The 15,227-nt window shown below is 40.8% G+C and overlaps 1 protein-coding gene across 3 annotated transcripts in view; it reads right to left on the minus strand.

Moving 5' to 3' along the window:
- Nucleotides 1–1,115: 1,115 nt before the first annotated feature.
- Nucleotides 1,116–15,227, minus strand: part of Mfap3l (microfibril associated protein 3 like) — a 41,788-nt gene continuing 27,676 nt past the window's right edge. For all 3 annotated transcript variants that reach the window (XM_040293791.2, XM_005325504.5, XM_040293795.2), the window contains one exon: nucleotides 1,116–7,111. In XM_040293791.2, the coding sequence (XP_040149725.1) occupies nucleotides 6,180–7,111 (932 nt within the window). In that variant the 3' untranslated portion in view covers nucleotides 1,116–6,179. The remainder of the gene's footprint in view (nucleotides 7,112–15,227) is intronic.

The raw sequence follows: 15,227 nt of genomic DNA on the forward strand, positions 1-15,227 counted from the left end.
TTCAAGATTTGATCTCTTCCTCTCACCTGCAATCCTGGATTCTAATGTTGGCATCCACTATGGAGGGACGCAACCAAGGGGAGCCCTGGCAAGAGGCTTTGCCTGGCTGTTTGGACTTTTGGCATCTGAAACTGTCAACTAAATAAACCTCTTTTCCTTACAAAGTTAGCTTGTCTCATCATAGTAATGAAAAAAAAAAAAAAAAAAAAGACTAATACAACATCCCTATCAGCAGAAACCATCTGAAACTCCTGTTTCCCAGTGGTACACGTAGTTAGTGTAGTAGCAGCAGGAGTGCCCAACCTTTTATATGGATATGATTTTAGTATGTATTGTCAGTAAAGCAGACAATTTTCTTGTGTCAAGGAGTGCATTAGGTTCCCAGCTCAACAAAGACCCAGGGACAGTGTTTAAGACTTTTGACTCAGCACTTAAAAATCTATCAACAACAGAATAGTCTACTACATGAGTTCCCCATTTAGGATTTCACTTGCAAGATGTTCAAGTAAAAAAAAAATTATATATATATGTGAATGCTGTGTGTGTATATAATTTTTTTTAAACCACTCAATTATTTTGCTTGCTTGTTTGGTGTGCTCTACAGAAGAATACCGACTTTGTCCTTTTGGTTAATTTTTCACTTGCTAAGTCTCCTTTCTCATCCACCAGGACACTCACCTCTTCTAAAAGGAATCAAGCTCTTGCAGCTCACTGATCCTCAAAGTACCTACTTGGCCTTAACCTTTGATTTGGTGTTGTTCAGGTAATCCATGGTGGTTCTGTTCCTGATACCTTCTCTTTCTGTGCACTCTTCTGAGAGTTTCCCAGTCATTTTGGCAATCTTAAGAGCAAGTCTGATGTTGCGTGCTACAAATGATTTTGTGATTTAGATAAAAATCTCTTTGAAATTTGTCAGGAAAGAGTTAAATCTTCTGAAGTAGGATGTAATTTTGCAGTTTTACATAGAAAAATGGTTCGTTTTTTTTTCTTTTTCCCAAGAAGTACTGCAGATGCCAAAAGTGGGGATAAGAATCCACTACAGATTTCATATCCCTGGGAAGAGTAAATCAGGCTACAACGACATGCCCTTCAGGTAGGACATGATACACATTCCACACACTTGTGCAAACCCTTTATTAAAGCAACAATCAAGATACAAGATAGATCTTTTTTTTTTTTTGCTACAGTAATGACAACTTATATTAGTCATTTGTTTACATCCTTAATAGATTTTTAAAAGTGAACATTTTATAGTTCACATAATCATCAGATTGACATTTCTGCCCACATTTTTTCATCTTATTTTCCAATTTAACAAAGGACATTCAGAACTACTGAAATACAGCAACCCAAACACAGGTGAAAGCGTCTTCTTTGATCATAACATTATTAGCTGTTACATGGTGCTGGAAAGTTACATTGGGAGGCTTTTATCACTGGTCAAATGAAAATAATTTATGCCAGAATATTCTTAGAACTACTTCTATTTTTACATTTCCTTTAATAGCTTTCATTTTGATTGTAAGATTCTTAGCATTAGCCCCTTAATAAATTCCACCTCTTAAAAAAACAGTCACTTAAAGAGTGTCATCATCCTCACATATTTTCTTGTCTAACAGGTAAACACTGAGTTCTTTGGGAAATGTAATAAGCAATTCTGTTCTATTTGATTATTTTCCCCCACAATTGATCTGTTTAATCCAAACCTGCTCATCACTGAACATAATTATAAAAATGTCATTAGGAAGATTAACTTTGCTATCTATGTTGAGGGTTTTCTTTTTTAATGAATAGGTGAATGTAGAAGTGACCAATATCTTGAAGATAACAGGTGCTCAAAATATATGGGTGAATATACCATGAGGTTTGGTAGATATTTAAAGTTAGCTTAAAAAGCAAGACTAGAAATAGGAATTACTTTGGGGAATGCCAAAAGAATAGGTGAAAATAGGTAAAGGATAGTAGTTGAATTGTGCTGAGAAAAAAAAAACATTATCTGAAATATAATTTAATGTTCCATTTCTTACCAATTGAAAACACTGAAAGGAAATCTCCAGTTAACAGAAGCAGAGGGATTGCCATTTACGTTTTAGCACTGATACACCATATTTTGAATGCTGAAAGGTGACTGATTTGCCTTCCTAAAATATTTCTTCCAGCAGCAGGAGCTGGTATTTCTACAGTCGAGGTGGTTTGTGTTGGCTGCATTGCACGCAGCTCACTGGATGGTCAGTGTCCCTGTTCAAAACATGCAGGTGTTCTCTGTGCCTGACATTTTCTTCACATGCTACAGAGCAGAGCAGATCCTAGATCACTGGTGAATAACAACCCAAGCATTAGATTTAAAACATGCTATCTATTAAAAAAATTTACATAGCCATGATCCAATGCACTCAGTCTACCTGTCAAGTTGCTTTTTTTTTGTAATCTCACATGTGCCCTTCCAAAGGAAGTTGAAACACTCAGACTTGTGCAATTGAAAATGAGCCAAACAATTAAAAAGACGAGGGAAGGGAATCCCAGTATCCATTGTGTGGGATGTTGGGCCTTTCAGCCTTAGTTGTAGAAAGGCTTACAAGCATCCCCAACGAGATGGACATAATGACATGGCACGACAATGTGGTAGGTGAGAACACTCAGGCAATTTTAGAGTGATTCCTTTATGTTATATTTTACATACATCACATTTGGTTCCTAGAGATTTTAGTCAAGTATAAGTATTTCTTTTTGTCAAGTATGATGTACAAAAAGATGAGAATAGCAGTAGATGTGCCCTAAATATATGAAAATATAATATAAAAAAGAAAACCATTATAAATTACATAGATTTCCCATATAAAATTCTGCTTTGTACCCATTTAGAATAAATACCATCCAAGTTTATAGATCATCTAAGTGAATTAAGTATGCACACATATCTTGAACTTTTTAGAAGTTCAAGAAAAAAATTGCTAGGATATGACCAAGAAGACTCAGAAACCAGAAGTTGTTTGGTTTTAAGAATGACTACATAAGACCCAGAGGACATGGCTTGGGATTTAGCGCTGGAAATTTTAAAATTGCTCAAATAAGTCCAGTGTATGAGTGTGTGTCTGTACAATACTTCAGCCACACTTCTAAGAATTCCTAAGAAGCTTGACAGTTCACTTTATTTTTGAAAAGTCATGAGGTCTACATTTCATATTCTAGCATAAGGGCCTCTCTCATTTCATGAATGCTGTAGGATGGAGAGGAACCGTATAGGATTTCTGGAAGGAGAAATTTTCATTATCAGCCAAGCTCCCTGTAAGTTGGCTGTTATATCAAGAGCATTTTGATGCCTTAAAGAAGGAGTTGTGAAAATCTATATCACTCCTGCCCCACCAGTCCAAAGAAGAGAGACCAGACCATTCCAGAAACATTCTTTGGTCACACATTTCAGCTCTTGTTTCATAAAAAAAAAGCTGCCCAGTTTATTATCCCTAATCAATCTCTACATGGAATGGATGCCTTCCGTGGTTTTCTTGTGGAAATCAGCATGGGGTTTGGTGGAATGAGAACTGGATAGAATGGGGACAAGTTCACCTGACATCACAGATGAGTTTCCTAGTCTCTGATGCTATTTTGGGCTTATAATTTGAAGGTAAGAGTTTGTTAATCTCCACAACAATTGGAAACCTTTATATTCTAAGAAGGGGAGACAAAAAACTAACCTGCAAATTAAAAACAAAACCATAACCCAGGGATGGGAATAGGAAAGAGAGTGGAATGAATCCGACATAACTTTCCTATGTCCACATATAAATACATCAGTAGTGAAACTCCACATCATGTACAACCAAAGAACAGGATCCTAATTAGAATAAATTATACCCCATGTAAGTTTGTCAAAATATACTCTACTGTCGTTGTACGTGTAAAATGAAAAAAAATTTAAAAATCGGCAAAAAAACAAAAAACAAACAAACAAAAAAAACCCAAGAACAAAACCCAACCATAATCCAGATAGCCCAAACAGGAATGATGGTCTTTTGACTGCTCACTACTAATTTCATTAGGTGAACCCCCACCCCCACCACAAGATGCTTCCAACTAGGTGACCTTTAAAGGTATGTCTGGTCAAACCGTGCCTTGCCAGATCACCTTCCATATCAGTTACCTATAAATAAACCCATCATCCAGATCTCTCCTAAAGCCATGCCCACTGACCTCAGTTACAGAGCCAGACACCTTTAAGGTGAAGTATGGATCACAAGAGCATCCAGTCTCATGCACCCATTTTTGCTCCCATTTGTTCTTTTCTTGTGCAAGGGGGATTACTGAGGATTGAAAACATTCCATAAAACTCTGTTTGAACTTGAGGGATGTAATGGACCACTGAATACTGCCTGCATGTTTTACAGATGAAAAAAGATTAAACCCAGGAAGAAGGGACCTTTCCAAGATCACTTCCCCAGATGGTGAGAGTGAAGACCATGTGGGTCTGCTCTCTCACTGTGGCCCTTTTAACCTCTGACTTCACAGCCCCAGATGCTCATCACACTTGATACGGCCATGACTCCTTTGCTTTACATGAAGATGTAGTAAAATACCATCCTAAGACTGAATCTAAATTATGGAAGTGGTCCTAATGATTTTTGGGGGGTGGGGGAGGAGAGATTCCACAATTTGTTTAAGATGCTATGGTTTTTCAAAACTAATTCTCTTTATTTGAGTAATGCAGCATAAAAATATTTGGAGAACCCAGGGATGAAAGCAAAAAATCTTTAGAGTAATTGTGAAAAATACTAAAGATGTTAATATTGGTCTCTGAGAGAGTGATGGCGTTCGGAGCTCATCTAGTCTGCCCCCTCTTACAGACAGGGAGAGTGAGGCCCAGACTTGCCCCATGCCAGGCAGCCAGTTATTGGCACAGTCAGGGAAATGTTAAGCCTCTGGATGACTAGTTTTATCTTCTTTCCATAACATCACACTGTCGTGTGGGATTAATAATTCAATAATTTTGGCATAAAACTTGATGGCATGGTTCTCTATGCCACCACCCTAGTCATTCACTCTCCCTTTCAAGAACCAGGAAGTCAGTAGGTCGTTTACACAAATGGACCTGGTTATGCACTTCATAGATCCTTGTATTTATTGCCCTAAGTCAAGTGTTTTAGTTGACTGACAGTGCGTGGTCCTGCAAACCCTTCTGAGATGCCAAGACTCTATGACCTATAGGAATTCATGAAATGCCTCCGTCTTTGGAAGCGATACATTTTCCAGGTAAAAGAACCAGTCTTGGTTTGGAGGATGATGTTACTTCAGTGTAAATAGTTTTCATGAGCAGAGTGGGTATATTTAACCTTTTACAATCTCCCTCCACACCTCGGTTGAGTTCCCCAAAAGGCTCTCAGAATTGGACAGGTAAACACATTTTTTATTTGACTATTAAAGTGCGATTCTGGGGCCAAGTATTTCTCAGTTTCATTAGAGCAGCTTCATTGGAAACAAACAAACAAAAGCAAAGTATGAAAACAGACCTGGGGAATGAAAAAAAAATAATAATAATGATCCTAGCAACTACTTTGGAACATCACAAATGACTTGCAGATATCAGTCCTGGAACCGGTGACTGATACCAAAGCCTCTGAGGTAAACCTTTCTGGAGAAAAATAAAAGTGAAGGTGATAAAGAGGACTCCATCAGAAAGAGCAATTAGTATTAATATAATATCAACTACTCTGTCATAAAGGAACAGTGAACATAAATAAAACTGAGAAGAAAGTGCAACAAACACATGTATACGTGCGTTTGCTATTGCAGCAGATCTATAATTTTTAAAAGGAAAAGCAATGCCGATGCATTGGACAGAGCTCTGGAACTCGGGAATATCTTACAGTAGTGTACTCTTTGCCAGAAGGGCATCGCCAATGAAGGGGTTTGGCAGAAAATGGCCCATTCTAAAATTCATATCACAGGGACGGATACCTTCTGTGTGACCCTTATCAATTCTGCACCCTGATCTTTCTCGCATCCTTTCTACGGAGGAGGTGCCAGTCCCGTAACCTGTGCGCAGCTGTCTCCCCTTCTCCAACGGTCTCACTCCTACCTACAGGGATGAGTCTCCTGGTAAGGCTTAGCGGCAAGTGCGAACTACATCTGTGTTACAAGGAGCAGCCCCTGATTTTCTCGATATGCATAGCTTTTCGGAGTTGCTGTTAGACATGGCTTTCGTAAATAATGCAGGTGTTTTTGTCACGTGTCACGGCTGGCTCTGTGACTTCCAGGTGAGCTGGTGGCAGGCCTCGGTCTGACACCTCCACGGGTGTCGGCTCATCGGACGTGAGCTCGGTGGATGTGACATCTGTAGAAGGTTCTGCGGTCTCCGGGGAACGCTCGGCTGAGGGTTCTGTCTCCTCTTCATCTCTGACCTCAAACTGTACCCCCTCTTGGTCGTCCGCGTGATCCTTCTTGGACTGGGGGTGAACCGACACCTTGATGGCAATCTGCTGAGGCTGTTCGTGCAGCGAGGAGGCGTCCGAGTCCGCAGTGGGAGAGTCACTCCGCTTCAGAGAGTTGGGGATGGTGAACACCTCATCCCCGTCGGTGGCCTCCTGGCCTTCGGGTGTGTGCCTTACAAAATTCTGTCCCTGCTCCTCCAGCCCAACCACTTCCATGATTTCCTCCATGATGGTCCTGCAGTTCATGATGAGGGGGGGCAGAGGCACACTCCTGGCCAGCTCTTCGATGTAACGGGCGAACTCCATGGTTTTGAACTGGGTGACTTTGGCAAGCTCTAGGGTTTTGGCTGAGGTGATGATGGGGATGCGCTTGGCGATCTCAAAGGCCTTCTGCAGCTTCTCTGCACCTTCTGTCCTAAAGAACTCGTTGATGGCTTTCTCGGTCTTCTTCAGGTGGCTGCTCATCATGCACAGGCGGGTGATGTTGAGGATCATGACGATGGTGAAGGCCACGAGGCAGACAACCATGTAGTAGACGCCCATGTCTCCAGAGGTAAAGATGACTCTCAGGGTCACCGTGTTGTTCACAGTGCCGTAGATGTTAGAAGCCACGCACGTGTATTTCCCGCGGTCTGAGAAGGACACCTTGGTGATGTTCAGGAGGCCGCCACTGAGCATCTGCCACTTTCCTGTCAGGAGAGAAGAGATGATAACCAAGGACATAGAGTCCCCGTTACTACAGACATACACTGGATTTCCAAAAAACATCTCCTAACAGTTACAAGGGACACTGGCTCAGTGTGCTCACTATGTGCCAGTGACACGTATGAATTCGTTTCATCTCTATACCTGCTCAGTGAGGCGATGCTAGCACTGGCCCCACTTTATAGGATAAAGAAAACAAGGCCCCCATTAAACAGTCTTCCCAAGGCTACATGTTTGGAAGTAGTAAAAACTAGACGAGCGAACGTGTATTCAGTGAAGAGGCTGTATTCTTTTTTCTTGTTTCTTTTTTTGTGGTGCTTGGGATTGAACTCAAGGCCCCACGCATTGCCAGGCAAGGGCTCTAGTCCCAAGGCTGTATTCTTCACTACCACACAATATGGTGCGACTCCACATCCTAGTGGAAAAGGAGAGGAACGATCTGGAAAACATGGCTCTTAGAAAAGAACTCCTTAACCGTAGCATCTGATTTTCTGGACTGCCTGTGAGCATGACTACTGAATACATATTCCCTGAGGATTTTAATGCCTCTCAGAATATAAAGCATTTAAGATTCAATATCGAATCGGGAGTAAATCAATTATAATTGTTTACTTGGGTTTCTCATATTTGAGATTGATCTTATCCTTCTACAATCTCAGTTAACTGGAACACAATTTATGTCATTAATTTTGACAATCTGCAATGAAGACTCTAGACGACTTCAAGTTACAGGCTGATAATGTGACGGTTCAGAGGCTGGGTATGAATTCCTATCGGTTTGCTTTTAGCCTTGCAAATAAATTAGGCCCATGACAATGGAAATCAGCCTGACAAGAAAGAATGCACTTTGAAAAATGCAATTCTTCCATCCCCTCCCTGGAAAGGATCTTGTGCTGCTTTGGGAGTGAGGCTCTGAATCCAGGGACGTTCTCCATTCATTCTTAGTTTACCGGCAGCTCAGGAGACCCCTGGGAAACACCACACTAGGTTTACTTCCAGGGTCTTGGGGCTGAGTGAGAAATGAAATCCAACTACCTCCCTGGGCTGTCCTATAGAGCAAGGAGTCTCCACAACCAGGCCTCTTGGGAGTTCTAAGGAGCAGGCACATATTTCTTGATAAGAGCACTGTAATTCCCTGAGCCAACCAGAGAAACCTCTACTGAGAGTCGTGACAGTTTAACCCACAGCTTTTAAAAAAGTATCTACTCTGCATTTTATTTTACTTCTTTCTTTCCCTTATGACAATGACTTTTACTTCTAATTAAAAGCTTCATGCTTCCCCAAATCAGCATGCTTAAAAAACAAACAAAACCCAAAAAACTCTCAAGCACGTAAGTGACCAGGGTCTCATACAACTGTGGAATGCAGCAACAGAAGGCCTGTTCTATTCCAATGTCCTCTGTGCCAAGGGACATTCCTGAAGAGGCTCAAAGGGGCAGCGAGGTACCTTCCTGTAGCTACTTGTGCTATTGGCTCACTGGCTGTGGTGAACCTGGCAGGAGGCCTCTTGGTAGATGTTGACACATTACTGTGCCTTCTGAAAGGACGTCAGTGAAGAGTGGCTCCTGGCATCCCTCAGTAACATGTTTCCAACAATTCAGCCAGTGTACTGCCCCTAGGAATAGACAACACTGGTTTGGGAAGGCTACACAGACCCAGTATCTAGACTGTGACATTCTCTCTCATTCATGGGTGAGCTTTCCACAGCTCTTCTTCCCTGAGCATCAATTTTGATTCTTCAGTTGCAGATTAATTCAAATATACATGACTTGGGCCAGGGAAGTTACTATTGTCTTATTTTATATTTGCACGTTTTATAAAATAGACCATGGCAAGAATGGGAAACACACACACACACTGGTTGATGGAAAGCTTATTCTATATGGAAGGAACTGGATTCCAGAGATTTACAGACTAGACTTGTGGGAATTTCTCATATTTATCTTCCTCCTTTTGTTGGGAAATAAAGTAGGAAATAGGGTGCAGGACATTGAGAAGGTGCAGTTACTTCTGTGGGGAATGACTAGGATCAATTTGCTTATCTCTTCCTTTTCCCCAAACCGTTTTATGGAGAAACCCTGTAAACACAAGGACACAGTGGTGTATTCTTGGGCGAAAAGAAGAAAAGTAGAAGAGAACACTAAATAAAAGAAGCATCTGGTAGAAACATAAAAGTTTTTTCCCCTATGTCTGAATAACAGTTTTAATGGTAATTTTATCTAATTGTTAGAGAAAAAGAAAACACAAAAATACATACTGGTTACAAGGTATGGATGTTTTTCTCTACTGAATATTTTAAAATGTTTCTGAACTTGACCTCCATAGTTCTTTTCCAAGATGATTTTAATTGTGGAACTGTATCTAACCTGGAACCAAGCAGTTGAACTCAGCAACTTGTAGATACTTTAAAAGTTTGTTGTTACAGTGTTAAAAAGGACATAGTTTGGAATCAAACTCAGTCTAACTAGCCAATACCCATGGTTCATTCTGGGAAGAGTGTGAGATGTCTGGCAGATGAAGAATGACTTGGGGAACATATTCTGACTCTTAGCCCAGGACTGTGGATCCCTAGAATAACACTTCTTAGATACTATATCCCACACTTACTCTCTTTTGTTCTTAAAGTCTGAAGACCAGCCATGCATCTTTAACTTCACTATAAGCCATGACAAATATGAATTCACATACTATGATCCTACAACAGTTATTACCAAAACCCTAGTCAAATGGCTGAAATCACAGTTCTCTGCCAGCAATTTCTTGTTCTAATGTAGGACAAAGGCATTGAAACAACTCTTCAGTTTTCAGTCCTTTACTAGATTCCTCAAGAACACACACACACACACACACACACACACACACACACACACTCTCTCTCTCTCTCTCTCTCTCTCTCTCTCTCTCTCTTATTTGATGGATTAAGGTATTATGAATGCCATTTAGGATTCTGTTCATGTGTGATATGGTGAAATGAGTATGTGACCTGGACTACAGATTCTATTAGCAGACCATCAAACAAGTCTAAAGTTTTCAGAAGGCAAAACAAGTACAGCACGCGCACACACATGCACACACGCACTTACACATGCACATCCAAGGACTATGTCAGAAAAACTATAGAGTTCTGACCTTCCAACTTCAAAGGTTATACATGTCTGTCTCTCTATGCTGATACATACATTCATTCCTTTCTAGAAATTAAGGCTCTAAATACTTTCTCTCAGCCTCAGCTTCCCTTTGGATTAGTGAAAACTAGATTTCTGCATGCTCTACTACTGCATAGAGCTCTGAAAACTTGACTAGTAAGATATCCCACATTCTGTTCTGGGTCTTCTTCCACCAGGTTGGGGCAGACTAAGAAGAATCTCCACACTGTACCTGCCCAGCCAGGAACATTTTGAGGACATGCATCTCAGTCTAAAAGTACCTTGCCATGAGACTTGACCCACATGAAGCAAGTATATACAACTTGATGTTCCCAACTAGTTTAAACTATAACTGAATAGGAATGTCAAAGCTATGCTTTGAATTTTCATGAAGCTTCACTGCTTCTGTACAAATAAATACCTGAACTGTCAGCAGCTCATGCCAAGTCAGTTCTGGAGGTGACGATTTTGGAGGCAAAATAAAAGAGGTAGACTTAACCATGAATATAACAAGGTAGACCTGTATGTAAAGCATTCTTCCCACCAGCTCCTTATTCACTTCCTATGCCTTGCTCAAATTGTAATGTCCCTTGGAACTTCCTCACCCCTTCTCTCCCCACTGCTGTAAGGTGAGGCACATACTAAACACTGCATGTGCGTTGTTGCATAACCCGAGATCACCCAGGAATCCGTCAGTCTTCCCCCCAGAAACCCCCTGCATGTGAGTGGTGGGGACAATCTCTCCTTGCAGATGTGTGTCTGAGCTGTAACTGCGGTGCCCCCGCTATTCTGCACAACAAAGCTGACATTTTTAGAAGGGCAGCGATCTTTTTTTTTTTATCTTGTTCGCTCAGTCAATGGATATCACTGAACAAATGGTCCGTGTACCAGGCTCCACGCTAGAGGATCAGAGTACAAAGATGAGTTCTAAGAAGCGATTTTCTGACTACAGAAACCACCCAGCCCAACAGGGAAACAGATTCTGGCAGCCAGGTCTAGTGCCTGAGCTGGGGGAGAGCACCAGGATGGGGTGGGAGAGGGGAGGGGCCTCCCAGAAGGGGGCAGCCCTAAGCTCCTGCAGGGAGAAGAGGGATGGGAACACAAGGGCTCTAGTCCAGAGGGGGATGGGGAGGGAGGGAGCTTGTGAGCAGGAGCAGGAACACATGGGGGCTGCTGCAGCTGACAAACCACGTGTAAAACTGAGGGGTGGGGGCTTGGATGGAGACAAGGCTGGAGAGGAACGCAGGGCCAGGTCACCGGAGAGTCCCAGATGGGAGCTCTCTATTTATCCAGGAGAAGGGCAGCTGCCCCTTCTACCTTTGTACCTCATTTGCCATGAGCTTTCCCAGACAGACCTGTCTTATTCCCTGTCCAAAGGGGTCCCAGGACCTTCCCACCCACTTCCTCTCTGCCTCTCCTACCTCCCTGCGTCAAGTCCCTGCCTGACCCATTAGCCTAGTTCAAACCCCACCATCATATCTCCCTTAGACCCCCAAGAAAGCTATCTCTGATCCCTGCTTAAGTTGGTGAGGAAAACCTGAAAGTCTGGAAGCAGATGGAGCTAAGTATAGGGATTTTTTAAATGAGTGGGGATGGATACTCTATTGGGGTAACAGTCTGGTCACTTGACAAAAACTAAAGGTCAACCCCTATCTTATGAAATGTATAACAAATTTCAAGTACTCTGAAGATACAAATGTGAAACTAAAAGTAGATTATATTTTTCTATAAATTTGGGATAGAAAAACCTTTTTTTAAGCATCTGAAGAATATCAGAAGTGTGCAGGCATGGTTGTGCATGCTTGTAATCCCAGCACCCCAGGAGGCTGAGGCCAGAAAATCTCCAACTTCAAGTGAAACCATCCTCAGCAACTCAAAGAGGTCCTAAGCAACTTAGCAAGACAAAATTTAAAAAGGGGGGGGGGTGCTCTGGGGATGTAGCTCAGTGGTAAAGTGCTCCTGGGTTTAATCCTCAGTGCCTTTAAAAAAAAAAAAAATCTCAGAAGCTTATATAGGAAAATCCAGATTTCCTCCAAAATCAAGATTTTTTTTGCACTATAAAACATCATATTACAGAAAAGCTAAAAGCAAATGGCTGGGAGAAAATTCTAGGATATTTGACAGACAAATATTTAATGACTATAAAATTTAAAGAACTCCTGTGAATTAAACAAGTCAAGACAAAAACCCAAAAGAAGAAAATGGGAAAAGGTCATACAGTCACGTATATACATATAGCAATACTAGTGTCTATTTTATTCTGCTGCCCTTTTTATCCCCTCTTCCCCTCCCCTCCCCTCAATGTGATTCTGAAACCTGTACACTCAGAAAAATGAGAAATTATACCCCATTTGATTCAAATATATATATATATATATATATATATATATATATACATATATATATATATATATATATATATATATATATATATATAAAAAGAGAGAGAATTGGGGAAATGTGAAAAAAAATAAAATGGGAAAAGGATATGAACAGGTAATCACAAAACAGTGAATACAAATGGTGTCAAAGTATACAAGATTACTACTGATTAAATAAATTAAAATTAAAAGGCGTCAAAGTAAAGTTGACCTTTCATATTGCTAAAATAAGGTCACTGATTACACATTATCTTGCTGAAACTGTGGGGAAAAGAATACTCCCAGGCATTGCAGGAAGAAGATAGGCTGGTCAAACCTTTGGAAGGTTGATTTGGAGGAATCCAACAAAATTTAAAATGAATTTAACTTATGACTCACTTTTAGACTCCTTGAAATTCATCAAATCAGGCAAGCCTAAACTGGCAATTCATACATTAATGAATGCAAGAAAATCAAGATAATGAAAAATAATCTCCTTTTCAAAATAATGTTTCTCTCTATGGACATAGTTCTAGAGCTTTCTTTCCCTGCCAAATGTCTCTGTGAGAAGCTATAGCTCTGTCCCATACCAGGAAGGTGACTAACTTGGCATAAATGTGCTCAGCATGGTGGCCTGCACACATTATGGCACAGTGTGATACCAATAGAGCAGTGTCAGATAGACCTTTTAGCAAAAAGATTAATAGCATCACATGGCTGCAGCTAAACTTAAAAATAGCAAGAAATTCTGTGCAATAGGGGTTACTGTGACTCAATATGCAACCAATATATGGCACCAGCAGAACTATCTATTGCTTATGCAAACAACTTCTGATCAGATTACTGCTGCATAGAAATGAGCAGTATTAACTAACACACACAGGAACTGAAGAACTACAGGGACAGTCTAGACTATACAGAGACTCTGCAATCAGTTTTTCTCCAAAAACCATGTTTACTGGAATCCTAAATCGTCCCAGCTTTTCTGGAGAATCACTAAGCATTGAAAATTAACAGTATGCCCAAATGCCAAGCTCGTAGAACTTTCCACAAATTACTTATTTGAAGGAAAGGATTTTTGTCCTCAGAGATATCATATACTTGGTGAATATGAATGTATAAACAAACCAACGCATGGTTTATCTAGATCCCCAAGGAGTGGGATAAACAGATTAAAACTCTGTTCACAATCTCCTTTAGATACTTGGACTCTTAAGTTACACATAACCCTGGCTTTCCAAGGAGGAGAGTTCAATCTACCATAACAAATGTGCTATTTTCTTGAAATCAACGTACATACAAATATTCAGGTGGTGAGAGTTCTGACCCATGTTTATGCAAACATGAACAGAATATTCACTTGAACGAGTTCTCACACTAAATTGACATTCTTCAAATTGGCACAAAAAATGGTGTTTGTGCCAATAAATGTGGCGCATGTTTTGCACTATGTGAAATATAGACTACTGCAGAGAAAGGATCCATGCCTTTTTACAAAATAGAATTGAAAACAAATTTAGTACTGCATGGCTGCACCTGTTTCAAGGCTTCTGCAGGAGATGACAGCTCCTTGAAGCCACTGCAAAGAGTCAGGCTGTAAATACCACAAGCTTTAAGGGCTCTCACGCTCCCACCTGTACCCACCACGCCTCCTAAGAGACCTCTTCAGAGAATACCAGGGCAACTCGAACAAGCTATTTTCTGTGTCATGTGGAGCAGAGGTAGCCTGGGACAACACAGGCTCAGCTCAGCTTTCAGCTCAGGAAGGTGGGGGTGGAAAAATTTTGCTGTTTAGAACCTGCAGTTCTGTTATGCTTAAAGGTATTAATATCTGAAAAGAACCTAAAGCCTTTTTACATTCTGGAAAAGGAAACATCGGCTCCTCTAGCTAATTTGATCTAGTCCTTTTAATTTTTTTTAAAAAAGTGCCAAGCATGTAGTTCCATGTGGGTTAGCAATAGACTTTTCTGATGGTATCTACAGGTAGTCTCCCCAAACAAGAGCACCCTATATTTGCTTCATCGGAATAACTTCCATTTTGGGAATCTCTGCTGTTATCTGTATTGGAGATAGAGCTGGAGGGTTCTTTTTACTACTAACACTGAAGCTGTATGGGCTCACATCCAAAAGGGAGCACAACTTTCTAAGGAAACACACAAAGTGGTAGTTCCCAGGTTAGCCCTTAATATGGTTGAATTTTGAAAACAAACCATACCATAAGTTATACCCTTCTTATGGAAAATTGCATTATGGGTTCAAACATCTGACTTGAAAATCTACTTGGAAGGTTTCCTTTCAGTTAGCCAAAGGGTGTTCCCTTGGTTGAGCAGGGTTCTCAATCTTGGCACTGAAGCATTCTGGGCTGGATAATATTTTGCTGTACACTGTAGGCTGTTCGGCAGCATCTCTGGCTTCTACATGGTAACATCATCCCCCTCCCCCCAAACTGCATTCTCTATTTTGATAACCAGAAATGTCTTCAGATTTGGCCCTATGGGCTCTGGGTGGAAAACAGGTTCCGGTTCAGAATCACTGGCTTGGCAAATATAAAGCTTATCCTGGGTCAGCTGTGTATCCTTTGAAATTTCCACATA

Source organism: Ictidomys tridecemlineatus, chromosome 14, assembly GCF_052094955.1.
Source record: "Ictidomys tridecemlineatus isolate mIctTri1 chromosome 14, mIctTri1.hap1, whole genome shotgun sequence".
Taxonomy (NCBI): Eukaryota; Metazoa; Chordata; class Mammalia; order Rodentia; family Sciuridae; genus Ictidomys; species Ictidomys tridecemlineatus.